This window comes from Alligator mississippiensis, chromosome 5 (genome assembly GCF_030867095.1).
Source record: "Alligator mississippiensis isolate rAllMis1 chromosome 5, rAllMis1, whole genome shotgun sequence".
Classification (NCBI taxonomy): domain Eukaryota; kingdom Metazoa; phylum Chordata; order Crocodylia; family Alligatoridae; genus Alligator; species Alligator mississippiensis.
Genome location: NC_081828.1, coordinates 161,398,178 through 161,425,447, shown reverse-complemented (window position 1 = coordinate 161,425,447; position 27,270 = coordinate 161,398,178). Strand labels below are relative to the sequence as shown.

At 42.6% G+C, this 27,270-nt stretch overlaps 1 protein-coding gene and 1 long non-coding RNA gene across 3 annotated transcripts in view; one reads left to right on the top strand and one right to left on the bottom strand.

The window, feature by feature from the left end:
- Positions 1-8,110, top strand: part of LOC109285813 (uncharacterized) — a 59,563-nt gene extending 51,453 nt beyond the window's left edge. The window contains exon 4 of the long non-coding RNA XR_002093672.2: positions 7,687-8,110. This is a non-coding gene — a long non-coding RNA (uncharacterized LOC109285813). The remainder of the gene's footprint in view (positions 1-7,686) is intronic.
- Positions 2,012-25,094, bottom strand: TMEM196 (transmembrane protein 196). 2 transcript variants are annotated; one of them, XM_019497961.2, is made up of 5 exons: positions 24,643-25,094; positions 10,288-10,344; positions 8,105-8,359; positions 5,276-5,349; positions 2,012-2,681 (listed from the first exon to the last, which is right to left on the bottom strand). In XM_019497961.2, the coding sequence occupies exons 1-5, from the start codon at positions 24,805-24,807 to the stop codon at positions 2,675-2,677; spliced, it is 558 nt and encodes a 185-aa protein (XP_019353506.1). In that variant the 5' UTR covers positions 24,808-25,094; the 3' UTR covers positions 2,012-2,674. The 2 variants fall into 2 exon arrangements, with proteins under 2 accessions (XP_019353506.1, XP_019353507.1); XM_019497962.2 differs by lacking the exon at positions 5,276-5,349.
- Between the last annotated feature and the right edge of the window lie 2,176 nt (positions 25,095-27,270).

Sequence of the window (27,270 nt, the reverse complement as noted above, 5' to 3'; positions counted from 1 at the left end):
GGGATCTTGGAGTCCTAGTGGACTCCAAGATGAACATGAGTCGGCAGTGTGATGAAGCCATCAAAAAAGCCAATGGCACTTTATCGTGCATCAGCAGATGCATGACAAATAGGTCCAAGGAGGTGATACTTCCCCTCTATCGGGTGCTGGTCAGACCGCAGTTGGAGTACCGCGTGCAATTCTGGGCGCCACACTTCAAGAAGGATGCGGATAACCTGGAGAGGGTCCAGAGAAGGGCCACTCGTATGGTTAAGGGCCTGCAGACCAAGCCCTACGAGGAGAGACTAGAGAAACTGGACCTTTTCAGCCTCCGCAAGAGAAGGTTGAGAGGCGACCTTGTGGCTGCCTATAAGTTCATCACAGGGGCACAGATGGGAATTGGTGAGTATTTATTCACCAAGGCGCCGCCGGGGGTTACAAGAAACAATGGCCACAAGCTAGCAGAGAGCAGATTTAGATTGGACATTAGGAAGAACTTCTTCACGGTTAGAGTGGCCAAGGTCTGGAACGGGCTCCCAAGGGAGGTGGTGCTCTCCCCTACCCTGGGGGTTTTCAAGGGGAGGTTAGATGAGTATCTAGCTGGGGTCATCTAGACCCAGCACTCTTTCCTGCTTATGCAGGGGGTCGGACTCGATGATCTATTGAGGTCCCTTCCGACCCTAACATCTATGAAACTATGAAACTATGAAACCATGATTCATAAGACAAACCCAGAAATTTCAAGTGGGAATCCATAAAGTCAAAAACATTCTGACATTCGCTTACCCTAGTTTAAGAAGCATAGTTGTAAAGCCTTTTTAGGGAGAGAAAAATTATAACTAAAGTACCAACCTGGGACTACTCACATGCTTAAAGTTAAGCCTATGCATAAGTGCTTTCAGTTTAGCAATGAATATAAAAACTTTATAAATAATCAAGTCTTTTTAATTGTTTATTATTAAACACAATATTTTAAGGTCTGATATTTTATATCTTTCTTGAGTTTGAAACAAATGCCTTGTACTTTCAGAATTTCTAAGCTCCTCTCTGCTGGGGTAAACCAGTTATTTTGAGTTCTGATGAGTTAGATTGCATATTCATGGGATAAAGGTACTATCTGTGCTCATTAGGGAGGACTTGCAAAATTCATCTGGGTAATGTTGCTACCCACTAAAATGCTCCTGTAGCAAACTCAGGCTGACAATATTTATTTTACAGTACACACTCATGTCTTCACTAAGTATTGTGTGTGTGTGTGTGTGTTTGTTATGGATCAATATGTGCCTGTATAAGGTGCATTTTAGCATCTTATATGTACATATAATGTGCATATTATATGCTATAATGAAGATTGATCCAAAATATTTTTCAGGTGATTTTGGTGAAATGAAAAAAAAGGTAAATATCTGTTTTGCACGAAGGAATCATTTGAACATTCAGCTACTAGTACTCAACTTTTTACTCAAGGGGAAAAATCAAATGATTCCTTCACCCAAAACAGATTTTTACCCTTGAGTAAAAAGGAATAATTTGAAATGTTTTATGTATCTGAAACAAAGCTATTCATTTAGCTTTGGCTTATTTAGCTTTTTTGTTTAATCATTGTTTAACTGGGACTTCTTCAGAATGAAAGCCTACGTTTGAAAGGAAAGGCCAAAATATTTTATTTAAAAAATATCAGAATAAAATGTTTTGACTGTGCTGAATTTCCTCTTCCTACCTTTTTTGGATGAAATAAATTGCAGAAATCATTTTTCTATCACTCCAAAACTACATTTTCAACAATTTATTTTTAGTTGCAGAAAAATTTTGCCAGCTCCAGCCTTGAGGTATACCTTTGCTTCAGTAGACACCATCATAGGCATGTGTGTGTTGTTCTGTCCTAGCCAACCCATGCCATTCTCACCCTCCTCTAGCCAGTGACTTTTCCACCCTTTTCTTATTGACCTCTCAATATCTTGTGCAAAATACAAATGTGATGATACAACTTCACAGATCTTTCTAAAAAAGAAAAAATGAAGTAATCTTTTCTTTAGATTTCATTTTATTGGTCATCTTTTATGAACAAATTACGAAATATACTTCATTCACAAATTGGAAATATTTACAGTCTCTTTACAACAAGGCATTGTTGAGGTTTTGATTTATGGCATTCTTAAAACATTCTGTCTTTCAAAACAAAGACATCAGTGTTGTTTTCAGCACGCCCATCATTTGTTCATTTGTACTCTGCATGTGAAATGCAAGCTTTTTAAAGTCCAATTTGCACTTTCTTCATGAGACAATCTGCTGGTTAATCTCTCTTCTTTTTAATGATTTTATAAAGTCTACTTTAGAAGAGCCTGAAAAGTCTGTTTCAAATGCTGTCACAATTCTGGAAAGTTGATCAGACCAAAAAAGGTGGGGGAGGAGGGTTATAAGGGGAATGAATAAATATTGTATATCAGCAAAGTACTTAGGAAGGAATTTAGTACACGCTTCTAAATGGAATTCCAACTGTGCTGTTCTGCACTTGTGAAATTTTAGCAATAAAAGCCAAGATTGTTTCAGTTTCACATCAGTCTCTTGGTGGCTATCTATTTATGTTTTTTTCCTGAAGAAAATCTCAAAACGTTTTGTTCCTTGAACTTTTAAATCTCTTAGTACACTTTTCCATTATAAATCAGTTGTGGGCCTCCATTGCTTAGGTTGTCCGTCATTTCCTGTAACAAGAAGGAAGAACACTGATTGAAATTAAAATTATTTGTACAGCTTGAAAAGTGTTTAGTTACTGGTGTTAGATAGCTTACAAAGAAGCTTAATTTATTTCCTGTTTTTGTAAATCACATTATAAAGTGGAAAAAAACCCATAGTTTATGTCAATTACGTTCCTATGAAAGATGCTAGCCTGAGTCCTGTAAATGGCCATTTTCTACCTACAGAATTAAATATACAGCCCAGATGGCAGCAGTGCAGATTTCATCATGCTGCCTTTTCAATAGACTTTAGTGCCACATAGATGGTAATCTAACCAGGAGTGAAATAGTGCTACATTGTCTAGGTCCATTTGACCCTTGGCTTCTCTGTTGAGATATCAAAAGGATGCTAGTGAATGCTATCTGTACTAGATTTTTGTAATGTAAAGCTAAATCCAAATAGGGACCTAAGTGTTAAAATAGAACTTAGGTAGATTTTAGGTAACTAAGTTCATGTCTCAATGGCAAGCATCCTATGGCAGATAGTAGTGCCTTCAAGCATGCTGTACTGCTCCACACAAGTTGCCTCCATAGCTGCATTTACATGGTGCTACACAGGAACTAATTAGTATGGTAGTGGGCTAATTTGGCCCTATTATTTAGTCATTAGCCCTGAAGTGCTGCACAAACACTTGGGCAGAGCTGTGCAGTATGGATAAGGGTGCTGTCATTGCATAAATTTCCCATGTCCACAAACCCTAAATTCCCAAGCTTTAATCCTAATCTTGCTAGGCACCTCCATGTGTGACCTGAAAGTTCTCAAAGAGAAAAAAATATCTTTATACATGCCCAGACATTCCCCAGTCTCAGGAGTTCCCGAATCTGAGGAGTCCAGTGCTTAGCTGTTGTATAAGCTAATCAGGAACTAGATGCCACACCACTTTCCCTGCTTGAGGGGCCTGATTCATTAGGTATGCTCAAAGCAAGTCCAGCACACACTGACAACATTTGGCCACTCAGACGATTCCGTCATAATTATTTTCTTTTAAAATGCACTTGGAGGAGGTATAGCCTGTGCCCATATTTTACATAATAACCTAATAGCTAAAGTACTTGCCCAGGAAGTAGGAAACCCAAATATCTTTCTCTGCTTGAAGGAATTCAAACCCACAGTTCTCACTTCCTGGCTAATGATCTTATCTATGGGCTTGGATGGGTAGAGTGAAGTGAGAGTAGAAGCTGTGCCACTGTGCAAAAAGAAATGGAAGATTCATAGGGCTTGAAATAAGTCATTTGAATCTGTATTCTAGTGGTTATGACTGTCACCAGAAAGCAGCCGGAGTCCTAGGTTCTGGACTTTGCTTCCAGGGGCTGTTTATACATTTTATATTAAATAATCATTAGATGAAAGAGCAGAAGTAGTTTGGGAGCAGGGACCAGAACTCAGGACTTCCCTGTCCCACCTGACAACTACATCATTAGGATAGAGTCATGTTTCCTCTTGTATGCTTTCTTTCTGGTCCCATGCCTCTTGCATTACTTTCTGCTCAGTGATCCAGTTTCAAGAGGAAGGCAATAGACTGCCTCCAGCCAACCTAGCCTATAGCTTTGTGGTTAGGACACTCTCTTGGAAGGTAGAAATGTGGGTTTGAATATTATGTCTGAGGGCAGCCCTGGAGCTGGGTGTCTCATGGTTTGAGCAAGTTTTCTAACCAGTAGGGGCTTATTAGAGAATATGCTTTTGCCATTGTGAAATCTGGTCCAGGATGTACCTTCCTGAAGTCCTGAGTCTGGTGCTTAATCCCTAGGAAATAGGGTAGGTGTTCAATCACACTCTGCATTCAGCAGTTTCTGTTTTCTAGCTCTAGGTGGCTCCCTGCTCATTATGCTAGCTGTTTTGAGATGATTTAACTCTTCCCTGTGTACTTTATGCCTGACTCTGGGCTCTGGATTCCACTCTGTAGGTCTAACAGTTACGCATCGGAGCATCTAATTTGTAGGTGCCTTTATTTGATATTGTCTATAGATACCAGTCTGCTGTGAAAGGGACTGAGAACACCAAAGTCATTTAACGTTAATCAACAAACCACCACCAGAAGATAGTCATGTGCTGTCAACTGGGCTTTGCATGAGCTAGTGATGAAGAAATTAAGGCCTTTCTTTTCTAGTTCTGTCGTTTAGATTTTCTGTAGATTTTTTTCTCTTTGAATCATTAATAAATGCAGAATGAAACACGTACAAATATCATGCTTTCTGCCATTCCTATTCTTAACAGGATAACAGTACGTTAAAAAATGGAGTTGAATTTAAGACATGAAGAAACATATAAGATAGGAAACAGTGTGAGTCAATGGTGAATATATCCAAACAGGAACATTTGGATGCCTTCAAATAGGGTGAATATTTTAAATACTCAGTTTACTTCCAAATTGTAATCTGTCCAGGTAGAATTTGGTACTACCTGGAATTACTATTCCTGAATGAGGTACATCTTGGAGTGACATTACAGCATCAGCCAACATTGATTAGCTGAAACTATGATTCCCTCAAATAGACACCCCTTAGAAGTGGGACTTCCTAAAGTGACATAAAAAATGGTAGCTCCCTAGATTTCAGCGTACCTTGGAGGTAACTCTGGTGTCGGGGGAACCACCGGGCAGCTGGGCAGGTCGGTTATTTCAATACCCCTCATTCTCTAATATAAATATAACAGTTATACAATAAATATAGCACAAACATATGCACATACAGTACATGTCTACATTACTGTATATCAGTATAAGTATAAAAATATTATTATATATACACTCCCAATGAAAACCTATTTTCTGTTAGTTAGGGTCTAATTTATTTATTTTAAAATTATTTTTAAAGGGTATGTCCTAGGGTTAATGTACTGTGAGAGATATATCCTCTCAGACCTGGTCTTTTTCCACTCCCTTCTGTGTTTCTGTCTCACATGGGTCTCATCTTTGTCCTCTTCTCACTGATGATGTAAGATGTTCCTCCTTTTCAGCTCCTACTGTCTGGAACAGTCTTCCTGTATCTATCTACCTCATTGACTCTCCTATCTCATTTCAAATTTCAGCTCAACATGTATCTTTTGTCTTTCATTTCTATACATTATTTTAATATTATACCTACATTATTCATGTTTCTTAAACAAATTTGGTGTAAGATACAATATAAAATAAAGGCATATGGTAGGAATACTGCATTTGATATTATTTTTATCAGAACCTTACTTTTCTACAATCAAAATTCTAAAAAATAATGAAGCCAATCCTGTTAAGGTAATATCAGACTGCAGCAGTTTTCTCTTGTGATTCCCTTGAAATAAAAATGCAGCATTTTATTTTAAGTACAGTAATATTTCCTTAAAGTTTCTAGTGGAGTAGTGGCTGTTGTTCTGCCTGGGGTCTAATCTCAATTAACACACTCTATTAAGCGAGTAATACAGGCTGCAAACTAGTAATCAATCATTTTCCTTATTATCCTATCATTGCTACATCATATTTTATCAGAGAATCTTAAAACACTTTACATATATGAGTTAATTGATGCTTATAACACCCCTTTATAGGGGCTTGTAAATATGATACAGATGATTGAAGTGAAGCATAGGATAGATTTCGCCAGGATCTTGTAGTGAATCAGTTGTACAGATATGGATAAAATCTACCATCCCAGAATCCTGATTCCATGCTCTAATAATTGCTAAAGACTATACCGCTGCAACGAAAGGTACAAGACATCCTGCCCTTATTGGAGACCCAAGGTGTGAATGAGTACTTTGACTGGGTAATAATCAGATTCTGTACCAAACAATAGGGCTGTTGAAGCTTTGCTGTCTGTTTCATTTCAACACTGTTTCAACTCATTTCGAGCTTGAAACAGTGAAATTGAAACAAAACGAATGGCTTTGAAACAGCCTTGAAATGAAACGAGGCCAGTTGAAACATTTTGAAACTTTTTAAATGTTTCAAATTTTGAAGCAGCCCAGTAGTGGGAGGCAGGGGAGAGCCAGGGCTGCACTCCGAGTGGCTCTGCAGCCCAATGTGGCTCAGCCCCATGGGGAGTGCATCCCTGGTTCTCCCTGCCCCCAACCCCCTCAGATTGGCTCTGGTATAGGGCCTGGGGAAAATCAGCTCGTGCAGGGACCCGCTGCCGCCCCGATTTCAAAGTGGGGGCTGGTCCCCGCACAAGCTGATTTGCCCTGGGCCCCACACCCTCCTCCGATTGGCTCTGGTGCTGGACCCGCCACCACTGCCTTGGGATCGGGTCCGTGCATGAACTGATTTGCCCCAGGCCTCTCACCAGAGCCAGTCCAAGGAGGGTGCAGGGCCCAGGGCAAATAAGCCCTGATCCCAGGGTGGGGGCAGGTCCCTGCACAAGTTGATTTAACCCAGGCCCGCCTGTCAATGGCCCCAGGCAGCAGCACCAGCCTCCTGTGGTCCAGGAGGCAGATCAGGGCCCACACCCCTGGAAGCAGTCTGGCACCACCCCCACAGCCCTCCAGGGGGTGCGGACGAGCCACCAATCTGCCTGGCAAATGACAGGAGGCTGGTGCTGCCAGCTGGATGCAGCCTGTGCCAGGAAGATCGGTGCTGACGCTGGCCCCAGCCGGCAGCACCAGCCTCCTGTCATCCAGCAGGCAGATTGGGGGCTCCCCCACACTCCTGGGAGAGCTGCAGGGGCTTTGCCAGACAGCTCCTGGGGGTGAAGGCTCCTGATCTGCCTGCTGGATGAAACACTGTTTTGTTGAAACATCAGAACAGAAGTCGAACAAGAACGATGCTGTTTTGCACAGCCCTACCAAACAGCAATAGGATTGTAAGAATCCTTTTTGCTAACGTCTTCAGACTTGGGTGCTAGATTTAAGCATGTAAATCCATATTTAGGCACCTTAGCCAGTGGAGGCTCTCAGCACTCAGTGTTTCTGAAGGGGTGTCATCTATATGTAGATATCTAACTATGAATTTATGTGCTTAACTTTACTCATGAATGTTTAAATATTGTTTTTGTGTTTAAGGTACTGACTTCAACTGAGTACTAATGGAGAGGAAGACATTTATTAAACCCTGGAAATATGCACTGCTGTGGCTACAGGAAGCTTTTTCCCCCCAGTACAATACATAATCATCCATATTAATAAGGTTTTTAAATTATTTATGAAGTGCTATATTTAGTAGCTAAGCCTTTGAATAACTATGCAATGGAATTATGTTGAGAATGGATGTATTTCACTGAAATGGATGTAGTACAAAGATACAGTACCTAAAAATAACTCCATACGATAAAACAGAATAAAGCTTATACAGAAGGGCAGCATTTCATTTCCCTGAAGCTCTTCCTCATATAAAGCCAAAAATTGAATTCACCTATTGCCAATTGCACATTAACACATACAGTACCTTTGTAAGAAAAGCACAGCTGATAAAGAAACTCACTTTCTCTGCCATTTCATGGGAGTGATGCAGTGAATGTTCTCTTTCTGAGAACATTCTCCTTTGTTCATAGCTGGCTAGCCGACAAGTGAGCCATGAAGAAAGGGTGCAGCCACCAATTCCAATGCATGCAAGAGACATGGAGGTAAGATGCAAAGAATAGAGAGCAGAGGACTTCTTTGTGAGAGCACGAAGGAATTGGAAATTCAGTATTCCTCCAATTAGTCCACAGATACAACAGGCTGAAAAAAGTATCATCTGTTAGAAGAACAAAAGAGGTTATGTCACAATGAGATTATTCAGAAACTGATCAAACAGTTAACTCTCCCCCTCCCCCCACCCCATTAAAAGTAGCAGACCCCTTTAAAAGTAGCAAATAATGATGCTTAGTGCTTCTATACCATGCATATTTCAAGGGTCAGAAATCACTGGAAATTAGTGGACATTAATTTCTAGCCTCCCTTCCAACTCTTATGTAATAAAGTATCATTCATAATCCACATTTTACAATTAAGGCACCACAAGGTAAAGTGAAAAACTGAGCTAGGACTCCTGATTTTCAGTTCTATATTCAGAACTCTGAAATACAATGTTATGAATCTGGACTAAGTTACATCCATTTTATATTGCTAAAGTGTTATGAGATTGGATTCAGGCTTATGTTTTGCACTATTTATTTTTACTCCTTGTATGTCTACATGAGACGGTACATTGCTGTAGCAACAAGATACAGCAACATAGCTAGTTGCTACGGTGACATAGCATCAGTGGGCACTAACTGTGATGCTGCCACTACTGTGCAGTAGGGTCAGAAACAATCCGTGCGCTGCCAGGACTGTGCAGTACCAACTGCGCAGTGGGGTGCAGTGCACCCCCTGAGTGTGGTTCTTTTCATTTGTTTGTGTTGAATCTCTTCTAGTAGTGGGTACCATCCATCCAGCATGCCTTTTCTAAGCTCTCTAAGTTATTTCAAAGTTTGATTCTGGTCTCCTGATTTTTGCTGCTTGTTGGAAGTTTTGTGAAGTCTTCGCATGTGATCCTGGTTAACTTTACACCAGTAATAACCCTAACAATCAAAGCAATGAAGCAGCTGTACAGGAGACAGTGAAGTACCTTTTTCCAGCTGGTAAAAAAAACAAAACTTCTGGGAATAGAGAAGTAAACTGAGTGAACTGAGCTACAATTGACAGGAAGTGTGACTGTTTTGAGACCATTTCACAATAGTGATGAAAGCAATTTGTGGAGCCTGTGGAAATATTCCATAGAGCACCAGTAGCCAATGGACCACTATTATGTGGCAATGGGATAGAATGTGGTTCTCAAACTATAGCTCATGGTTCATTGATGAGGGCTTACATATTGTGACTGCTAGAATTGACAGAGGAAAGGAGGAATATATAGTTTGGAAGTGGTGGAGAAGTTCTATAAAATAAAATGGTCCAAACATTTAAAAAATGTAACTGGTATAACTGGGAGTTCGAGTGTTTGTTGACTCACAAAAGTAAACTTAGATTGATTTTTCCCTCACTCACATTAGTTTTATAAAACTAGTCCCACTGAATTAACTAGAGTTGCAATATATTCTTGGGTAGATCAGAGGAAAATCATGTCCATATTTTTAACCTATAGATCAAATATTTCTGCATTGCCATTTTAGCAGTTGCATCATTTTTCTGCAGTCAGAAAAATGTTTGTACTTCAAAATCTTATAAGAAACAGAAAACGTCTGTAATGATTTTAGAACTGGTTTGGTCATTACCCAGAAAACCTCATATTAAAAACAATACTCAGCTAATTCTGCCATCTGACTGAGCCAGAAACTCTGGGCCCCAATCCTTCCTACACTTCACAAGGCTGACTAGAAAGGACACAAATCAAATTCCCAATAAAATTATCAGCAATCTTCACTGATTTTTAACAGGAGTTAGATTAAGTTTTTAATCCTTAGAGGGATTAATCTGAGGCATTGATGGGTAAGACTTGTATACATTTCAATATGTTCTTACTTTGCTATGTTAACTGAAGGGTTGATTTGGTATTTTTTTTCTGACTGGATGTTTAATTTATTTATTTGTTACTCTTTATCAGCAACATTTGAACAAAACTTTTCTAAGGTAGAAGAGTTCAAGTTATGTAAGCTTGCATTTCAAGTACTGATTCATCATACAAGTAGAACAAAAACTTACAACAAGTCCGGTTTTTTTTTTGGCGCACAATATTCCACATATGCCACAAAGCAGAAACTGCAAAGGAAAAAAATAGCAATTATTTCATTGTCTAAGGTCTGTAGTGTAAATCTTGCTCTGTTACTGTAATGGTGACCATGACCATCTGTTATGCAATCATTCTGTCAACAATTTATTACAATCCTATTTCAGGAAGTTATAACTCAGCCATAAACATATTTATCTGGAAAGAACTGATATGAGAAGTCAGCCTGAGGCTGATTACTCAGAAAAATAGCAACAATTAAAGAATGTGTGTTTTTCATCTGTGAGGCAAACAGTGTATGTCAGAACCAATTTTAGCAGTGCGAGACCCCTATTTGTTGTATTGCTCAGAAAAGAAATTTAGCAAGTTGCATATTAAGTAATCATATATCCTGATACTTAATATGCACTTAAAGCCCTGATCCTGCCAGATAATCCACTCGGCCTATTGGCTGCAGTGGAGTTCCACACAGAAACAAGGGTTCTCCTGTATGAATGAGATTACAGAATTTGGACCTAATATTTGAAAAAGTTACAATGAATTTGCAGCAGCAACTGCTTCCAGGCAGCTCTAACAAGCAGATTTCAACTATATAGATGTATGACTGATCCTTTTATTACTACTTTGAGTGAACTGAGTGTTCAGAAATGAGTTACACTCACAAGGCCAGAACCTGGATTTGGTGAATGGTGAAAAAAAGTTCTGTGAACATTTAATTCCTGTTTTTGAATGAGTATATTTCAGCTGTCTGTGAACTTTTGGTTTTGGTGAATATCCTCTCTTGACCCTTGTGCTGAAGCTGGATAGCTTCAGGGAATCAATGAAAGGAAGAATCTTGAAGGAATTGTACTGATACTGCCTCTACATATACCAGCTGCCTATGTGGAAGGAGGCAGAAAGCCTTCTGCAAGTGTCCTTAACATCATCAGGACAGTTCTCCAAATATACCTCGCTGGGGTCACTTGACCCCAGTTGTTTTTTCCTGCCTAGTGCAGGGGGACTGGACCTGATGATCTACACGGTCCCTTCCAGCCCCTAACAATCTATGAATCTATGAATCTATACCTGAACTGTTTTTTTCTTTGCAGTCACAAAAGCAGACCCTACATCCCATCATAGAAAATCAGAGGAAAGCAATGGACTTTTCAACTTTACTTTTGCACTACTGTAGGATTTTTTTCATAAAAGAACCACATTTGCCTTTTAATTGGGATGAACTCATCACCAGACAGATTTGGTTCTAACATAATAAGTGAAAACAATACTAACAGTAAGAGTTTTTAAAATTCTTAGGGCGCATCCAGACGAGCACATGCATGGTTTGAGGTGCATCCGCACACGGCACATATGCAACTGTGAGCTGCACTGCAAATTTGTAGTGCGGCACCAAAATTTGATACTGGGAACTCCTGGTATTTTAAAAAAATGTGCCAAAAAACAGCATGAGGCACACTCCTAGAGCATGTGCTGGAGCAGCTGGATCCTGGATCCTCGAAGAAGATGCTCTGGCTACCAGCCAAAGTGTCTTCCCTCCTCTAGGTCTGCCCTGGCTTCTCCAGAATGCCAGGCACTAGGAGAAGAGGGGAACAGGCAGTTTATCTGAGGTGGAATATTTTGCCCTGCACTACAGCACATGTACAAGGGCATGCGCAGCAGCAAACAGTAGTGGCACAAATTTGTGCCACTACTTTTTATACCATTGCAAGCACGTGCCTCTGCATGTGAGGACACAGCCTTAGTGTCTGTATAAAATGAATGCATCCTGCAGAACTTTTGCATTTGTAATACTTGAGTTGAGTATTAATATCTACAGCTGGAACACAAAAGATGAACATAGAAATCAAGACCACTAAGTCTTATACCACTAAGTCAGGTTCACTGTAGAGCTAGATACTGCATGTTATTTATAAGGATAAAGAGCAGACCATATGCTTCCTGTCAGTCAAATATGTAGGAATGAAAGGAAGATCTGGAGATGGGTTAGATAGGAGGACATTAAATATGTGCTCAGTTGAAGTCACTGGGTGAAAGGACTGCTACTATGCCCACTGTTTGAGACACAAATTATAGGACTATAGAAAGGCTTCATTACAGCCCTGAGGCCAACACCCCTCATCCCTTCCCACTGTGGGGGTGGATAAATGTGTTATATGACTTGTGATATTAATGAGTTCATTCCATGTCTGTGTCATATACTCATAGAACTACATCACAGGCATGAGGCTTAATTCTCTAATGCTCATGAATCATACTGAGATCTTTCGATGAAAGCACTTGGTCATAGCAAAGTATTGTTATTTTTGAAAGTTTAGATTGTTGTATATCAACCTTAGCATGCTTGCAGAAAAATGGATTTACCAATTGTTAGAATGATTATTTAGTCATTATGATAGTCAATATTACTACTGAAAGCAATGGATTGATTTGGGCTAATGTCTCATGCCACCAAACTCCCTGGCAGTGCTTTGAAAAGGTAGGGGAAAGTACATCCCTCTTTCCTGGAACTGCAGAGAATCTTGGTCCAGTGGTACTATTACAAATGCACAGCATGAAAGGAATAGAAGGACGTTGAAATCCTACTAAGACATCCTTAACTTTATCTAGCCCTAAAAAGAACTAAACTTTAGAGTGGATAGAATATTACTGGAGGGATTATTTTGTTGGCAAACCAGACCCATAGAACTGCATCTGCAACATAGGATGATGACACCTCTTATACATTTTTGTTTTTTTCTTTTTCTTTCTGAGGATTCAATATTGCTGACAATTTTTCACAGTGGGTGAGAGAAGCAGAGAAACACATATGCTAGATGAAAGGCAGATGCAAAGTTCACTTTTGAAATAACTCTTGGAGGGTTTTTTGGGACAGGAGTTTGGTTTGTCATCTCAGTTTTGAACTCTTGGCCCACATCCAGATGAGAGTGGTACCCCTGCTCTGCCATTTGGGCAGTATCGCCTGGAAGATGTGATCATTGTGGTGGCCCACTTAGAACTGTCAAAGCGTGTCCTCCTTGCCCCAAATGGCCGCAGGTTAGCCACCTTGTCTGCCCTCCAGCTGGGTCCCTGTTGCTGGCCCTGGGCAGGCTCCTCTGTCTAGGTCCTGCCACTTGCCTCACCAGCAAGGATCCTGGTGTTCCCTGTTTAAAAACTGCAAATTAGCTGATAAAAAACCCAGATTCTCTAATTTAAAAGAAATTTAAATCCATGTTCTTCAATTAAAATGAAACACCACTATATATATATAAATATATATATATATATATATATATATATATATACACACACACACATAGAGAGAGAGAGAGAGAACTGTTTGGCAATGTTTTATTGATATATTTACAATTTAAACCCAATTTGGAAGCCCCCCAGTGCCTCTATCATCATAATAAAATACATTCTAAATATCGATATACTTTGGTATTTGCTTTTGGTTTTTTATCATATAAAAATCAGAGCTGCCCCTGTCCCTGCCCCCTTAGCTCACCAAGATGTGGAACAGCTTCAGCGGTACCTGCAGCTGTTTTTTGATGCTGAGCAGCACTGATATGCCAGTGCCCTGCCCCTGTCCCTCACTCCCAACCCACAACTCAACCAGTGCCCCTCACTCCTGACCCATACCCTCTGTCTGCCCCCCATTCCCTCCCTTCCAGCAGCAGCTTCACCCCAGCACCAGGATATGGGTCCAGCTGCAGCTGTCCCACCAGCTGCTTTGTGGCTCTGAGCACTGCCAGCCCTTACTGTTGTTCTCTCTGCACCTATGCCCAGGCCCCAGTTATCCCCATACCGTTTGTGGGAAGCCCTTGACTGGGACTCAGGTACTTGGTTAAGCAAGTCCCTTCCCTTCCAGGCTGGCCTTCTCCTGCAAAGGCTGCTTTAGGGGGGCAGTAGGGCTCCAAGCCCAGGTCTGGTGGCCTCTCCTACCTGTCTCCCACCCCCATCTCCCGCCACCATCTCTCTCTGTCTCTCACACACACCCCTGCTGCCATCCGTGGCCCATTACCTACACCCATAGACCCTGCTGCCACCTCAATCACCCCCTGCCCATCACCCACTCCCTGATGCCACTTCTATCTCCCCCACCCGCTCCAGCCCATCACACCTCACAAGTGGCTCCTGGGACCAAGAGCATCCCCAGGCCAAGGCTGCATTTCCTATCAGTGTTGTGGGCACAGTGCAGGGTTGCAGTGCAGCAGTTGTCCCTGCAGCTGGGGCTCCCTCCAGCAGGACCCAGCCCATCTGGCAGCTCAGCATGCAGGGTGTGATATTTGTGGAGGGATGTGGAGTTTGGGGGGTGGGGAAGGGGTATGGCAGTGTAAGTGTGGGGTTTGTGGGGAATGTGGTGTTTGTCGGGGGTTTTAGGTGGGTATGGGGTAGGTGTGGGGCTTGGGGAGGTGTGAGGGTGTTGGGCTTGTGGATGGATTGTGGGGAGGTGGGGGGTTGTGGGGGGTATGTGGATGGGGTGGAGATTTGTTGGGTCATTTGTGGGGGTGTGGTTTGTGGGGTTCTGGGGTTTGCAGGTGGACTCTAAGGGCATTTGTAGGTATGTGCTGGGGTTGGGTTTGTAGGTGTATTGTGGGAGGTTTGTGGGGGGTGTTCTGGGTGTAGGGTTTGTGGGGGGTGCTGCCGCATGCTCGCCAGCCCCCCACCACGCACTGGCCTGGTCCTGTTTGAAGGCTCACACCAGTGGGTTGAGCCAACCCCATGTGTTATGTGTAGCCTCCGGGTCTCAAGAGGTGCCATGTTCCACTGGGGTCCTCTTCCTGCAGTGGGCCATGAGTACCCAGAGGGTCCACTGCTGGCTACTGCTGCCACTGGCAGTGGGAACTATGCACCATAGGAAACAGGTGGGGTACCCACCCCTCCCCTCCACCCCCACACAGTCTCCCCACCCCCACAGTCCTCCCCATCCCCATATAGTCCCCCCACCCCCCAAGTCCCTGCTTAATGGGGACAGAGCCTGGGTCCCAGCCAGCTCCGAGCCACTGCTGCCAATCATGCCCTGCTTCTGTTTCCTCCAGCACACTGAAATAGCATTCTGGAGCAGGGGCATGTGGCGGGCATAGAGATGCTCTGCCCAGGTGCTAGAGCATCTCTTTGGAGGACCCAGCCACCAGTTGCTTCGGGGCACACTCCAGGAGTCCACCCTGCGCCACATTTTTCTTGCATGTTTTCTTTTGATACCAGGATCTCTTGGTATCAAACTTAAAGTCCGCATTACATATTTGCAACATGGGGAACATTTTTTATTTTCATGGCGTGCCTCCTGCAGCATCTCAGACTGCTCTGAGACACTGCAACAGACACTGCAACTGCTCACTCATGTGGATGCAGCCCTAGGTTTCACAATCCTGGCACCCAGAATGCAACATGATCCACCATGTGTCCATCCCTTGCTCTCCTCTAAGGTTTCTTCTTAACTTGGATATTTAATCTAGTCTAAACATGATTCTTACTTATTGAGCTACTGAGACTAGGCATCACACTGAGCATCAAGGCTATGTACAGACAAGGCTGAGGCTGAATAGATTCATCCTTTGCAGGTTAGGTTAGCCTGTGTAGATTGAACTGATAAGCAAGTGAACAAACATTCACTTTTGATTCTAGAAATGCAGCCACATGCCTGCAGTGGCCCAGGCCAGAAGCTGGGGGGCGCTAGAGCACACCTCCTTGCTCTGCTGGAGCAGACAGCTTGGGACAAGACTAGTCCACCCACCTTGTGGTTAGCGTTGGTGCAGACATTCATTTGTCTTTCTCTTTTTTTAATCTAGTGTTTTATATATCATGTTTTGCTGTAATATCTAAGCTTAGACTGATAAAATGAATCATATCTCCAAATATCTCAATCTAAGAGTCAGGACAATACTTTTCTTAGGGAATAAGTGAAACAAACCAGCCTGAAAAAATGGCCTGATCCAGATCCATGAGGGAGGCCCCTTCAGTTGGGGCTTCAAACAGTACTGTTGGACTTCTATTTCCTTTTGTACTTCCAAGTGGCAGTTTTCTAGGTACATAAGTGGTGCTTTTGGCACTTACAGATAGTAATTCTAGCAATTCTGCATGGTGTCTAGGCCCACATCAGCCAGAAAGGGTTGGACTCTCTCTGGCTTCCCAGGGCTATATATAGGAAGCTATAGGACTATAACTACTACACCACAGGCTAAGGATTCTCTCCAGTGTCCTCTACTACAGTGCTTCTCAAACTATCTGATGTGGCAGACCGGCAATTTTTTTTCCAGTGGGCCAGGGACTGGTGCCCAGTTCAGCCGGTGGCAGCAACTGCATGTAACAGCACTACACAAATGCGTGACCAGCTGTTTCTTTCTCTTTCCTCACCTCGCACGACGTGACATCACCTGGAGTGTTGGAATGTACGAACTGTGGTGCTATGACATATCAATGTTATGCTTCTGAAAATATATTTCTTTCTTTCCTGGCAGCTCGCTGCAGACCAGCGACTGGTGGCTCGTGGACTGGCACCAGTCCACGGACCACCACTTTGAGAAGCACTGCTCTACTACACCCAGAACTCTTTCCAGTGGTTCTTTTGAGTCTGGCCCCCTACACATCCAAGAAAGAAATGGAGTTAGGAGGAAGAAAGCAAGGGAGCTGCAGGGTGGGTGGCTGAGTAAGATGACTGTTGATGTGGATGGGAGTAAGTCCTTGGTTCTATCTTAGAAACTTCCCAATGCTTTTCATCTTTTTTCAAATGACTAGTAAATTCAAGGGGCAGTCAGTCAGTCAGCATGTGCATAATTGTGATAGTTTCCTCAGTGGTCACGTGGAGTTCCCATAGTCCATCACTGAACTTAGTCAGCGGGCAGTCATCGACAATATGTGACCTGGTGTGTGTTTGCTACAGCACAGCCTGGTCATAAAGACCCCAATGGTGGAAGTTGGCAGTGGTTCCACTTCAAAGAGAAGCATTAGAGAAAAGACAGGGTAGTGCATGATCTGTGGTGTACTGATTAGCATGCTATGCAGAGGTACAGGTTCAAATCATTTCTGGGTGAGAGGGGCCCAGAAACTGTCTCTGGCTTCCTGCACAAGTGCCCTAACCATTCTAAACAAGCTGGGGCTAAAATGTGCTTCTCCTTGTGCACTCCCACGTTTTCACGTCTTAGGTTCAGGTATATGGGTATATGCCCAGTGTGCAGCCTATTGAGCAGCCTATTGAACTCAGTTTACAGGTAGGTATATGCTTAACATATGCACTTAACATGTATGCACACACACTTAACAATGGAGGCACTGCCTAACATGACCAGTCATGTGGCTAAAAATCTGCCATTTAGGTGCACAAAGGGAAATAGAATTCTGTCCCTTGATTTAATCTGAAATGTATATATGTATAACTCAGGAGATGCAAAAAATATCCAACAGGTCAAGATATCACCCCACAATCTGCAGATATCACTGCTTGCTAACATTGTCAAATAAATGTTAAGGTTAGAAAATAATCGATCAAGTTAAATTACAAAAAAATGTAATACTGTGCATATGCCTGGTATAACACAGTCTCAACTATTTGCCTAACATTTTATTTCAAGCCTCACAGAAGGATGGTTTTGTGGATTGTTAGTTTATATTTCTAGACTGATCCAGGAAAGACATTTCCAAAAGCACAAAGATCAATTAGAATTTTAATCCCTTGCAGAATCAATTGGACACAAGTACCTAACTCTCATTCGTACCTTTTGAAAATTCCCCTTTTGTTGATTCTTGGAACCGAGAGCCAGAAAGGGAGGCTGTTTATTTTGAATATGCTCCAATGATTTAGCTGCTTTATATTAGATCTGGGCCTAAAATACAACATCATAAACACACTGATTTTTTGGATAAGAAACTGAAATCTAGCTCCAGATCAAAATTCTGCAGCATAGGTCTATTTGTATCTTATACTCTCTTAAACAAAGAACTTGCTTTGTTTACTTTTCCTTGGGAAAGGGGATTATTTTGCTTACAGTCTTTGAACTAGGGATCCAACTTCAGTTATATTCACTAAGAAGAAAGGAATTGTTTATTTCCTCTTTCCAGAAGGAATGGGAACTGCTTTGTCTTGTTATATTAAATCCAAGAGACTTTTCTTTGTTTTATTATAAGGAGACAAAAACAAGGGTGAGTATAATTCTTTTGAGAATATGAAAGCTGTCTGCTGTAATTTCTTTTTGGGGAGCCTGAACATTAAAGAAAACTTGTTAGACTGCTTGATGTCCATTTATTTTTCCTTATATACTGTATAGATGCCCACAATTAGGCACAACAATCCACCCGCACAGAGACGAAGGCCTCACAGATATACCTGACAATCTAGAGAAATAAAGCAGGGAAAAATAATCCAAACATAGAAAAAATATTTTACATTATTACAGGAAAATGCAAACACATTGTGTCTCATTCAAACAGCCTTCCACTTTTTAGGGGATGGAGCAACAAGCTAGGTAAAAATGTAGCAGCTCTACTCTAACTTAAAGTCACTTCCTGGAAACCCAAGGTTTGCACTGTGAATTACAATTACACAGATAAAAAGACTGGCTACTAGAAGCAATGCTAGAAACCTGAACTCAATAATGTATGAAAACATTCTGGTACTTAACTATCTTGACATTTTACCTCTGGGGAAAAAAGAGATAGAAGCTGCAGTTCCTAATGGGCGCACTGACCAATGAAGGTGTTGGAAGCTGCTAAGGCCTCTTGTTTAAAGTAGCATTTCATTACCATGGTAATACAAGCTAAGTGTTGGAACTGAAGAGCACAAATTCCACATGAGCATACAAGGAATAAACCAGAGGAAAAACAAACAGGAAAAGAGTGTCAGAGAGAGAAAAGGAAGGAAAGAATCCTGGTAGATAGGCTGACTATACAGAAAACAGAAGAAAAGACTAAAACATCTCTAGAAAGTCAGAATGAGTCTTGGACTATCTCAGCAAAACATTGACTATGATGTGGAAGTTTTTCAAGGCAACAACAGCTAGTTAGGCACCAAACTCCTGCTAACTTGCATTTGCTAAGTTGCTTAGTTTCCATTTGTCTTTGTGCCTTCCCCATCAGAAGAGAAAAGAAAAAGCAAACCCTACCCAAAGCTCTTCTTCAGTTCTAGTAGTGCTTAACACATGATTTGCTTGGGCTCGAAAAGGCTGGAACCTATAGAAAGACTCACCAGGCATGTCCAGATGAGTGCACACATGTGTTTCCCCAGGGACAAATAGCAGTGGCCCATTGTGCCACTGTTACACGTCCCTGGGAAATGCCCGGCACACATGCTGTGGTGCATGGCAAGTTGCTGCCACGTACACTGCTCCGCTTTTATTAAGTGTGGGTTTTTTTGACACCGGGATCTCCTGCACACTGCAAATTAGCAGTGTGGGGAATGCCTGCATGTGCGGTGTGTGCAGTATGCGGGTCTGTGGTACTACATACTGCATGTGTATGCTCTTCTGGATGCACCCACCGACAGTCTGTAGATCAGGTCTTAATGCTGAACAGCAGACACACTAGTTGGGACCAACCTTTTTAGCTGGTGTGCCACAAATTAACCCTGCCCAAATGCCACTCCCATCCCCTTCTCCTGCCTGATCAGACACTTTGCTCTCTACTTCCTGCCCTGTGCTCCCTGTATGATCTGCCACTCTTCTTTCTGCTTCCTGCCCCATTTGCTGCTTTGCTGAATTCTCCTTCCCCTACTTGCTGCATGCTGCATGCACACACACAAAGTCTGCCTGTGCCACTTGTGGCATGCATGCTGCAGGTTGGCTACCCCGGGTTTACACCATGGATATTGCTTTGCATTAGCTCCCAAATCATTTGAAACATGCAAACTTTTCTTATCCTTATCAGATATTAATAATATCAGATTATTTCCAGCATGTCAACTAAGGCCTAGCTCGGCAAACCATTGGGCAATTGTTTAAGTCCCTTGCTATTCATCAGGGTTTGGCTCTAGACATAAGCTGGAGTCCCATTGAATTCTATATTATATGTAATTTTTCCAGTGTAGGAGAAGGATCTGTTTTAAAATCTTTCTGGAGGGTCGGAGCATTACAGAAAACCTGTTAAATCTACAGAGACAGACTCTCATCACACAGATCCAAGGAAGCTAAGGATAATCTGCCCCTTAGATTACTGTGTTCACTTAAAGGACTCCATCCTGTTTCCATTTTGCTTACTGGAGTGTTGCCATTCATTTCACCAAGAGCAGGAGCAGGCTAGAAAGACACTCATGATGGAAATGTAATACACATGTTTAAAGAATGTAGGTTCACATCTGCATTTTGTCTACATGCTAAATGACACTGAATTTTTTTTGAGTGTTCATCTGAAATAATCTTTTCATTTGACTATTCCAAAATAAACTTGGCAATTAGTCATCAATAACAACTAAAAGTACCAAAATGTTCTTTCTTTGATTTCAGACCACCAACATTGCTTTTAATAATTCAAACTGATGCCTTACTCTGAGCTAGTTCCATGCTGACTAAGCTGCTTATTCTTAACCTTGGGGGAAAATTCCCAGTGATCATGTATTTGGGATGCCATCCTTGAACAAATTTCTAAGGCCAATGAAAATACAAGTTTCTAATGGAAAGGAAGATTGAATTGTGCAATAGTCACAAATGTTGAAATATTATCTATAGAGAGCCTTACAGAGGATGTACAACATTTAGGTATGTTTTGACATTTATCTTCATTAATGAGGAAACTATCATTCTTGAGTGGCATAACCAGAAGGGAGTCATTAAGTGTCTCTATCAGTGAAGATAAATGGCATGTTTGACTGAAGATGTGTTCTTTTTACTCTCCTTATTTCTCTGTGTGATTATCTTTAATGATTCCTCATTGCACTACCTCAGTATAAACGATACTCAGGTTCATACATTCTCATATATTACAGTGATAAATATATTTTAATCTATATACACACAAATTTGAAGATTCTGTTTTACCAGCCAAATATATAACCACTTTTAAATATCTTATTCTTTAAGAAAAATTTTGGAACTACTATTGTTCAGATTTTTCTTGTGTACAGAATGATTCATATTACCTTTCTTGTGCCTGGGTGTGAGCTGTTCAGTATGTTCATGCTATTCATTGAGCTGTTTCTATGGTAAGTCAGATAACTGAATTTGAATGGGGGTGTTTAGAAATCTGGCTTTATTTCCATTCACTTGGAAAAACTAACTATAGCAGGTGAAGTAAAATATAACAAGTAAAGCAAATAGAAATAGATTCTAGAAATCAATGCCATATCAAACATAATATTCAGAGTTTTTGATAACTTAGCAGCTACCACCTCTTTTAAACAAATCTGAACATAACTATATTTTTCATGTACTAGAATGAAACAAGTAAGCGTGTCCATGTACATCGGATAAATCAAATGATTGGTCAGTGTTTTCATTTGGCTGTTTTTCTCTATCAATTCTCTTAGTTCAACTCTATTTTGAAAGTATGAGAACCAAACAGTTATAACTAAGCATCAAATTTAGATGTGTCATATATTTCCCCATATATTTTATCTATATGAATAGCTTATATAGATGCCTTCACATCCTTCTATTAAATCACTGTTGGCTATTCTGGTTTCTTGAGTGCAAAACACTCTGGTCCCAACTAAGCAAAGCATGCAAGTACATGTTTAACTTTAAATATGTTACTAACCCCATAAGTCCCTTGCTGACTATAAACCATGAACAAGAAAAAGCATTTTTTCTTTTAGCAAGAGGGTTGACATGCTTCACAATATCATGTAGCTATAGACAGATGCAGTCTGCTTGATTTAAAATCTACTGACACCAAAACATTCAGAGTTAATGTTCCTAAAGTAATGTTATTGTCACCCATCTGTGACTCTGGACTTCCTGATAAGTTCCACCTATGTAAATGAGTGGAGAGCTGGTTCTAAGGTCTTTTATTACATTTTTCAGGTAACATTACTACAGGAAATATTCTTAACTCTGCTTAACTCTGTTGTTCTACGTTGTGGTATTTCAGAGGAGTAGGTTCCATCTCCCTTTTATGTTCTTTTTTAAAGGAAAATCTTGATTAAGAACAGCAAATAAGAAAACCTTAAATGTATAGGCTACACCAGAGAACTGATGCTCTGATCCAGCCAAACTAGAGCAAGACCCAATAAGGAGCAAAGGTGGTTTTGTACCTGAGGTCAGCTCAGGTCAGCTCAGCTCCCAGAGCAAACTTTCCTAAGGCTGCTTTAACCTGGGCCCAGTTATCAACAGCCCCAAGGACTGTTTCATCCACCTGGGATCTCTGGAGAATAGTAGTACTCTGCCCCTCGCTCCCCCCTTCCCCCCATCTTCTGCCTCATCCTGAGCAATTTCTCTGTGCCAGTTCTCCGCTGCTTGGCTACTTTCCCCTATGTCTGAACTCCATGCAGGCCAGATTCAGGCTAGGAATATTTAGTAGGTTTTGAACTGTTAGGGTGGGACAACTAGACTGCAGTGGTAGAAAGCCTCAGACTAAAGATTTCTACTTTTACATTTCAATGAAAGGTCAAATAAATACAGTCCTTTAGGCACTTCACCTTGCTCTTTGCATCCCCTCTTTGGCCCACCCTCAAATGTATGCTACTTGTCCTTGTTCTCAAGGCCCTACACAGTGCAGCTACACTCCCTGTATCAGCTCTTATTCATTTTTGAAAGGTTGACTTCTGCCTCAGATTGGGCCATTATTCCAACCCCCATTACCCACTTACAAGTTTTATCAAACAAGCATCTCTGTGCTTTCTCCTATACCTCATGCTTGTGAGGTGTATATCCATAAAGATACTTCATTTTGTCTGTCTTAAAACTGTCCTTTGGTGTGATACCTGGATAACACTTCAGCTGTTGATCCTGATGGATCATGGCCTATCAAAACCAATGACATCCACATTGTTTCATTGTTGCTTTCCACTCCCCTGTATGTCTGCATCCCTCTGTGATCTTTTGCTTTACACTTGAATTATAAGCTCTTCGGGAATGGGACCATCTAGCACAGTGGGTTCTCAGTGACTAGAGGCTTTACAAGCAATTACAAATGATAAGCAAAGGAGGCAGCAATGTGGGATGCAGACATTGTCATAAACTGTTATTCAATTGTAATAGCCTATTACTCAGGCTGAAATCCTGGCCCCAATGAAATCAATGGGAGAATTCTCATTGACTTCAATGGAATCAGTTTTCCGTCTTTGAGCAATCTGCTCATTTTTCTTTGTCAGAAACGATCACAACCTCTGCTAAATGTACTGTTTTGGTAGCTCCCTTACCTGTTGTCCAATATATTGGCTTGTCTTATCTTGATTGTCTCATCTTAGACTGTACGTTCTCCAGACTAGAATTTGTCTTACTCTGTACAATACCACAGATACTTGCAGGACTGTGTACATGATTTATTAATCACGACTGACAACAATAACAGTACATTAATCCTTTTATAAGACCTGTTCTGGAAAGTCACTTCTCTAGTGACAAATCAAAAGGGTTTTGGGGGGAGAGGGGGGAGAGGGAGGTTTTTTGCTTTAGATATTTTACCAAGTGAAAAGCAAGCTAATCCTTTAGAAACAGAGTTGTTCAATCTTCATCAAATATTACTTAGGAGTTCAAAAAAATGCTCACTCATGTTTACATCTAGTTTTCTCTGTCTGCAAGCCTTTGCTTCCTCAGTTTATATACTAATTTGAAGAGGAACACTTAGGAAAAGAAAAAAAAATGGATCAGAGAAAATTACAAAATGCTTTGAGATGTGAGGATTAAACTAAGCGGAGCTCTGGTGTGAACACAGCTGGATGTTAACTACATTCCCCAGGATTTTTCTTTTTCTGGCTGGATTCTCACTAGAAACTCAGGCTGCCCCAGTCACAAGAGAATCTCTCTTCCATGTCCTTTTTTCACAAAGGTGCTCAGGAAGTCAGGGGGTGGCTTTTATTCTTAACCAACCCCTCGATCTTCCTGCCCAGTGAAAGAGCCAGATGCTGCCTTCTTTTAAAACCAACCAACCAACTGACCAACCAGTCTCCTCACTGATTTCAAGATGACAAGTCCTGGCCTATCTTTCTCTCAGCAGAATGCACAAGGGACCCAGGAGCTCTTCAGCCCAGAGGTCAGGGGTTCACATCAACTCCACTGGCATCCATGCAAGAAAAGAAAGGGGTGGGGAGGAGGAGAGGGGCCCCAGAAAAGGCGGGTGCTGCCCCATGCACATCCCACCAGCACAAAGCATCTCCCCGAACAGCATGCGGGGAGAGGGAAGGGGGGTAGGAGAGTGAGGGGGGCATGTTCACACAATCCCATCATCACCACCAAGAGTTAAAGAGAGAGTGAAATGGCTTAACGTACACACACCCCGCTCCATACCGGAGAAGAGTCTCCCAGCTGAGGCTTATGCTCGCTAAGGACCAGGCTGAAACTGACGGCCCCCACGGCCACGCTGGACACCCCCAGCCCTATCTCCAGCACAGAGAGCACCAGCAGGCTCCCAATGATCTGGCTGCTGGTGCACATCGTCCCTCGGGCATCATTCCTTCCGGATCAGCCGGGGAAACAAACCATCCGCCTTCTCTCGCGGGCCCCGGAGCGGCCCCCAAACTTTTCTGCCTCCTTCGGGTCCGCAGCCGGGGGCGGGCTGGGGGGGATGTCGGCAGTCGCTCGCCCTGGCCGGGGCCGCCTCCTGGGGCACGAGGCCGCCCGCGCCGCGGGGTCCTGCGCTCGGCCTGCCCGGCCGCTCTCCAAGGTGCTGGCGGCGGCTCCCGCGGCCGGGCCCCGCGCTCCCGGCTCGCCCGCTCCGCCGCCCTGGGAAACGCAGATTAAATTCAGCCCCACGCTCCTCGCGCAGGCGGCGTCTCCTCCAGGAGAGTCGACCTTGTCTGAGCGCCTCTTTCGCTCTCATTGAAATGACCTCACTGCTCGGAAGGGGGGGGGGGGGGTTCTTCCCGCCCCCACTATTGAGGGGAGGGGAGGGGGGGAAACCCACCCCGGCCATATTTATGTACGACTCCCGGACCAATATAGAGGCGAGGCTGTAGAGCAGCCCCGCCTCAGGGCCCAAACCTGAGGTGACTCCCCCCTCCCCGCACGCCCCCTCCACCCCCAGCCCCAAGGGGAAGGAAGCAGCGAGGGGCTCCGGCTGCACAATCTCTCAGCTAAAAAACAAAATTAGGGAGAGGAAGAAAAGCTGGAACCTGCCCATATCCGTCCCCGAGGCTTCCTTTCCCTTCAGATGCTGCCGTCGCCAGGTACAGCACCAACCCGTGCTGGCTTTTTCTGCCCCATGGACAAGCCACCCCCACAACACTTCCTGCCATGTTTGACCCTTGGTCTCACACACGGATGCCAGCACGGTGTGGTCGTGCACACCTGTTGTGTCCTGAAGTAAATAGATCAGGTGCCGAGAGCTCGTGCCCCCAGTGCTTTTCCAGGTGTTTCAGGCATCGGTCCAACGCTTAGAGAGAGCGCATGTTAGCTGCCCTGACTGCCGCTTCCATTTCCAAATACAGATATACTTCAGTGCAATAGTAGCAGGACAGTTCAGGTCTGGCACCTGCATCCTAGCAACTGTTGGTTACAAGCCCCAAAACAGACGAGGAAAGCAGCAGCTCTGCAGAAAAGGACCTGTGGGTTACAGTGGACAATAAGCTGAATTTGACCCAACAGTGTGCCTGCCCTTGTTGCAAAGAAAGCTAGTGGCATACTAGGCTGCATTGGTAGGTGTGTTGCCAGAAGATCAAAGGAAGTGATTCTTCCCCTCTGTTCAGCACTGGTGAGGCCACATCTGGAGTACAGTGTTCAGTTTTGGGCCCCCCACTACAGAAAGGATGTGGAAAAATTGGACACAGTCCAGCAGAGGGCAACAAAAATGGGTAGGGGGCTGGGGCACATCACTTATGAAGAGAGGCTGAGGGAACTGGGCTTATTTAGTCTAGCAAAGAGGAGACTGAGCAGGGATTTAATAGCAGCCTTCAACTACCTGAAGGGGGTTCGAAAGAGGATGGAGTTAGACTGTTCTCAGTGGTGGCAGATGGCAGAATAAGGAGCAATGCTCTCAAGTTGCAGCAAGGGAAGTTTAGATTTGATATAAAAAAATCTCCCTTGATGAAGGTAGTAAAACACTGGAACAGGTTAGCCAGAAAGATTGTGGATTATCTATCCTTGGAGGTTTTAAGGACCCAGCTAGGTTAAGCTTTGGCTGGGATGATATATTGGGAATGGTCCTGCTTTGAGGAGAGGTTGGACTAGATGACCTCCTGAGGTCCCTTCCAATCCTAATTTTCTATGATTCTTAAAACTCAAGGAAAGAAACAATAAATGTTTCTCTACAATTATATCCCCCCAAAATGTGGAGCCCTGCACAGCCTAATCCAAGATAGTTACAAAACTTTATTTTACCAGCCATATCATGTTGGGTCCTGCTAATTTTGGCTGTATGAACTCCTGTTTATGATTTATATATGTAACTTTTCCCTAGCCCACCTGAAAAAAACAGACACTTCAAACACTCTCATGCCAAGACAAATATAGTGCAATATGACATCCCTTACATAGCCTTTATAGTAGTAGTATAATTAGGGGCTGAAACTCAAAAAATAACAGGACTCAGGTTTTTCAAACCCCAAAACTTTCTTCTGCAAAAGGTACAATAATTCTATAGCCATGAGATGAAGAAGGATGCCTACAGTGAGAACAGGCTGCATAGCTACCATGTACACAGGAGAAGATCAGATCTATCATTAGATGCAGATTCTAGATCTCACATGAATCCAAAAATGTGTTTTTGTCCTGAATGAAGAGACTTCAGATTTCCACTGATGTCAGTCTGACTTGCAGCTATACTTTCTGCATAAGGTATGTGTATGGATGGTCCAGGATTTAGGAAAGGGGCAGCAACCTGTATTACAGGGGTGGCTGTACCCCGACTCCCAGCCTCACTTCCTGCCTCAGGGTGGGCAGACTGTGCCATAGAAGCATCAG

Bases quoted from the DNA above. Each gene is read 5' to 3' on its own strand.
- TMEM196 (XM_019497961.2), bottom strand. From the start codon at position 24,807: ATGTGCACCAGCAGCCAGATCATTGGGAGCCTGCTGGTGCTCTCTGTG. The intron at 10,345-24,642 runs GTACGTTAAGCC...TTTCCTTTGCAG, and splicing joins CGGTATGGAGCGGGGTGTGT to TTTCTGCTTTGTGGCATATG. The intron at 5,350-8,104 runs GTGAGTTTCTTT...TATTTATATTAG, and splicing joins CCCATGAAATGGCAGAGAAA to AGAATGAGGGGTATTGAAAT.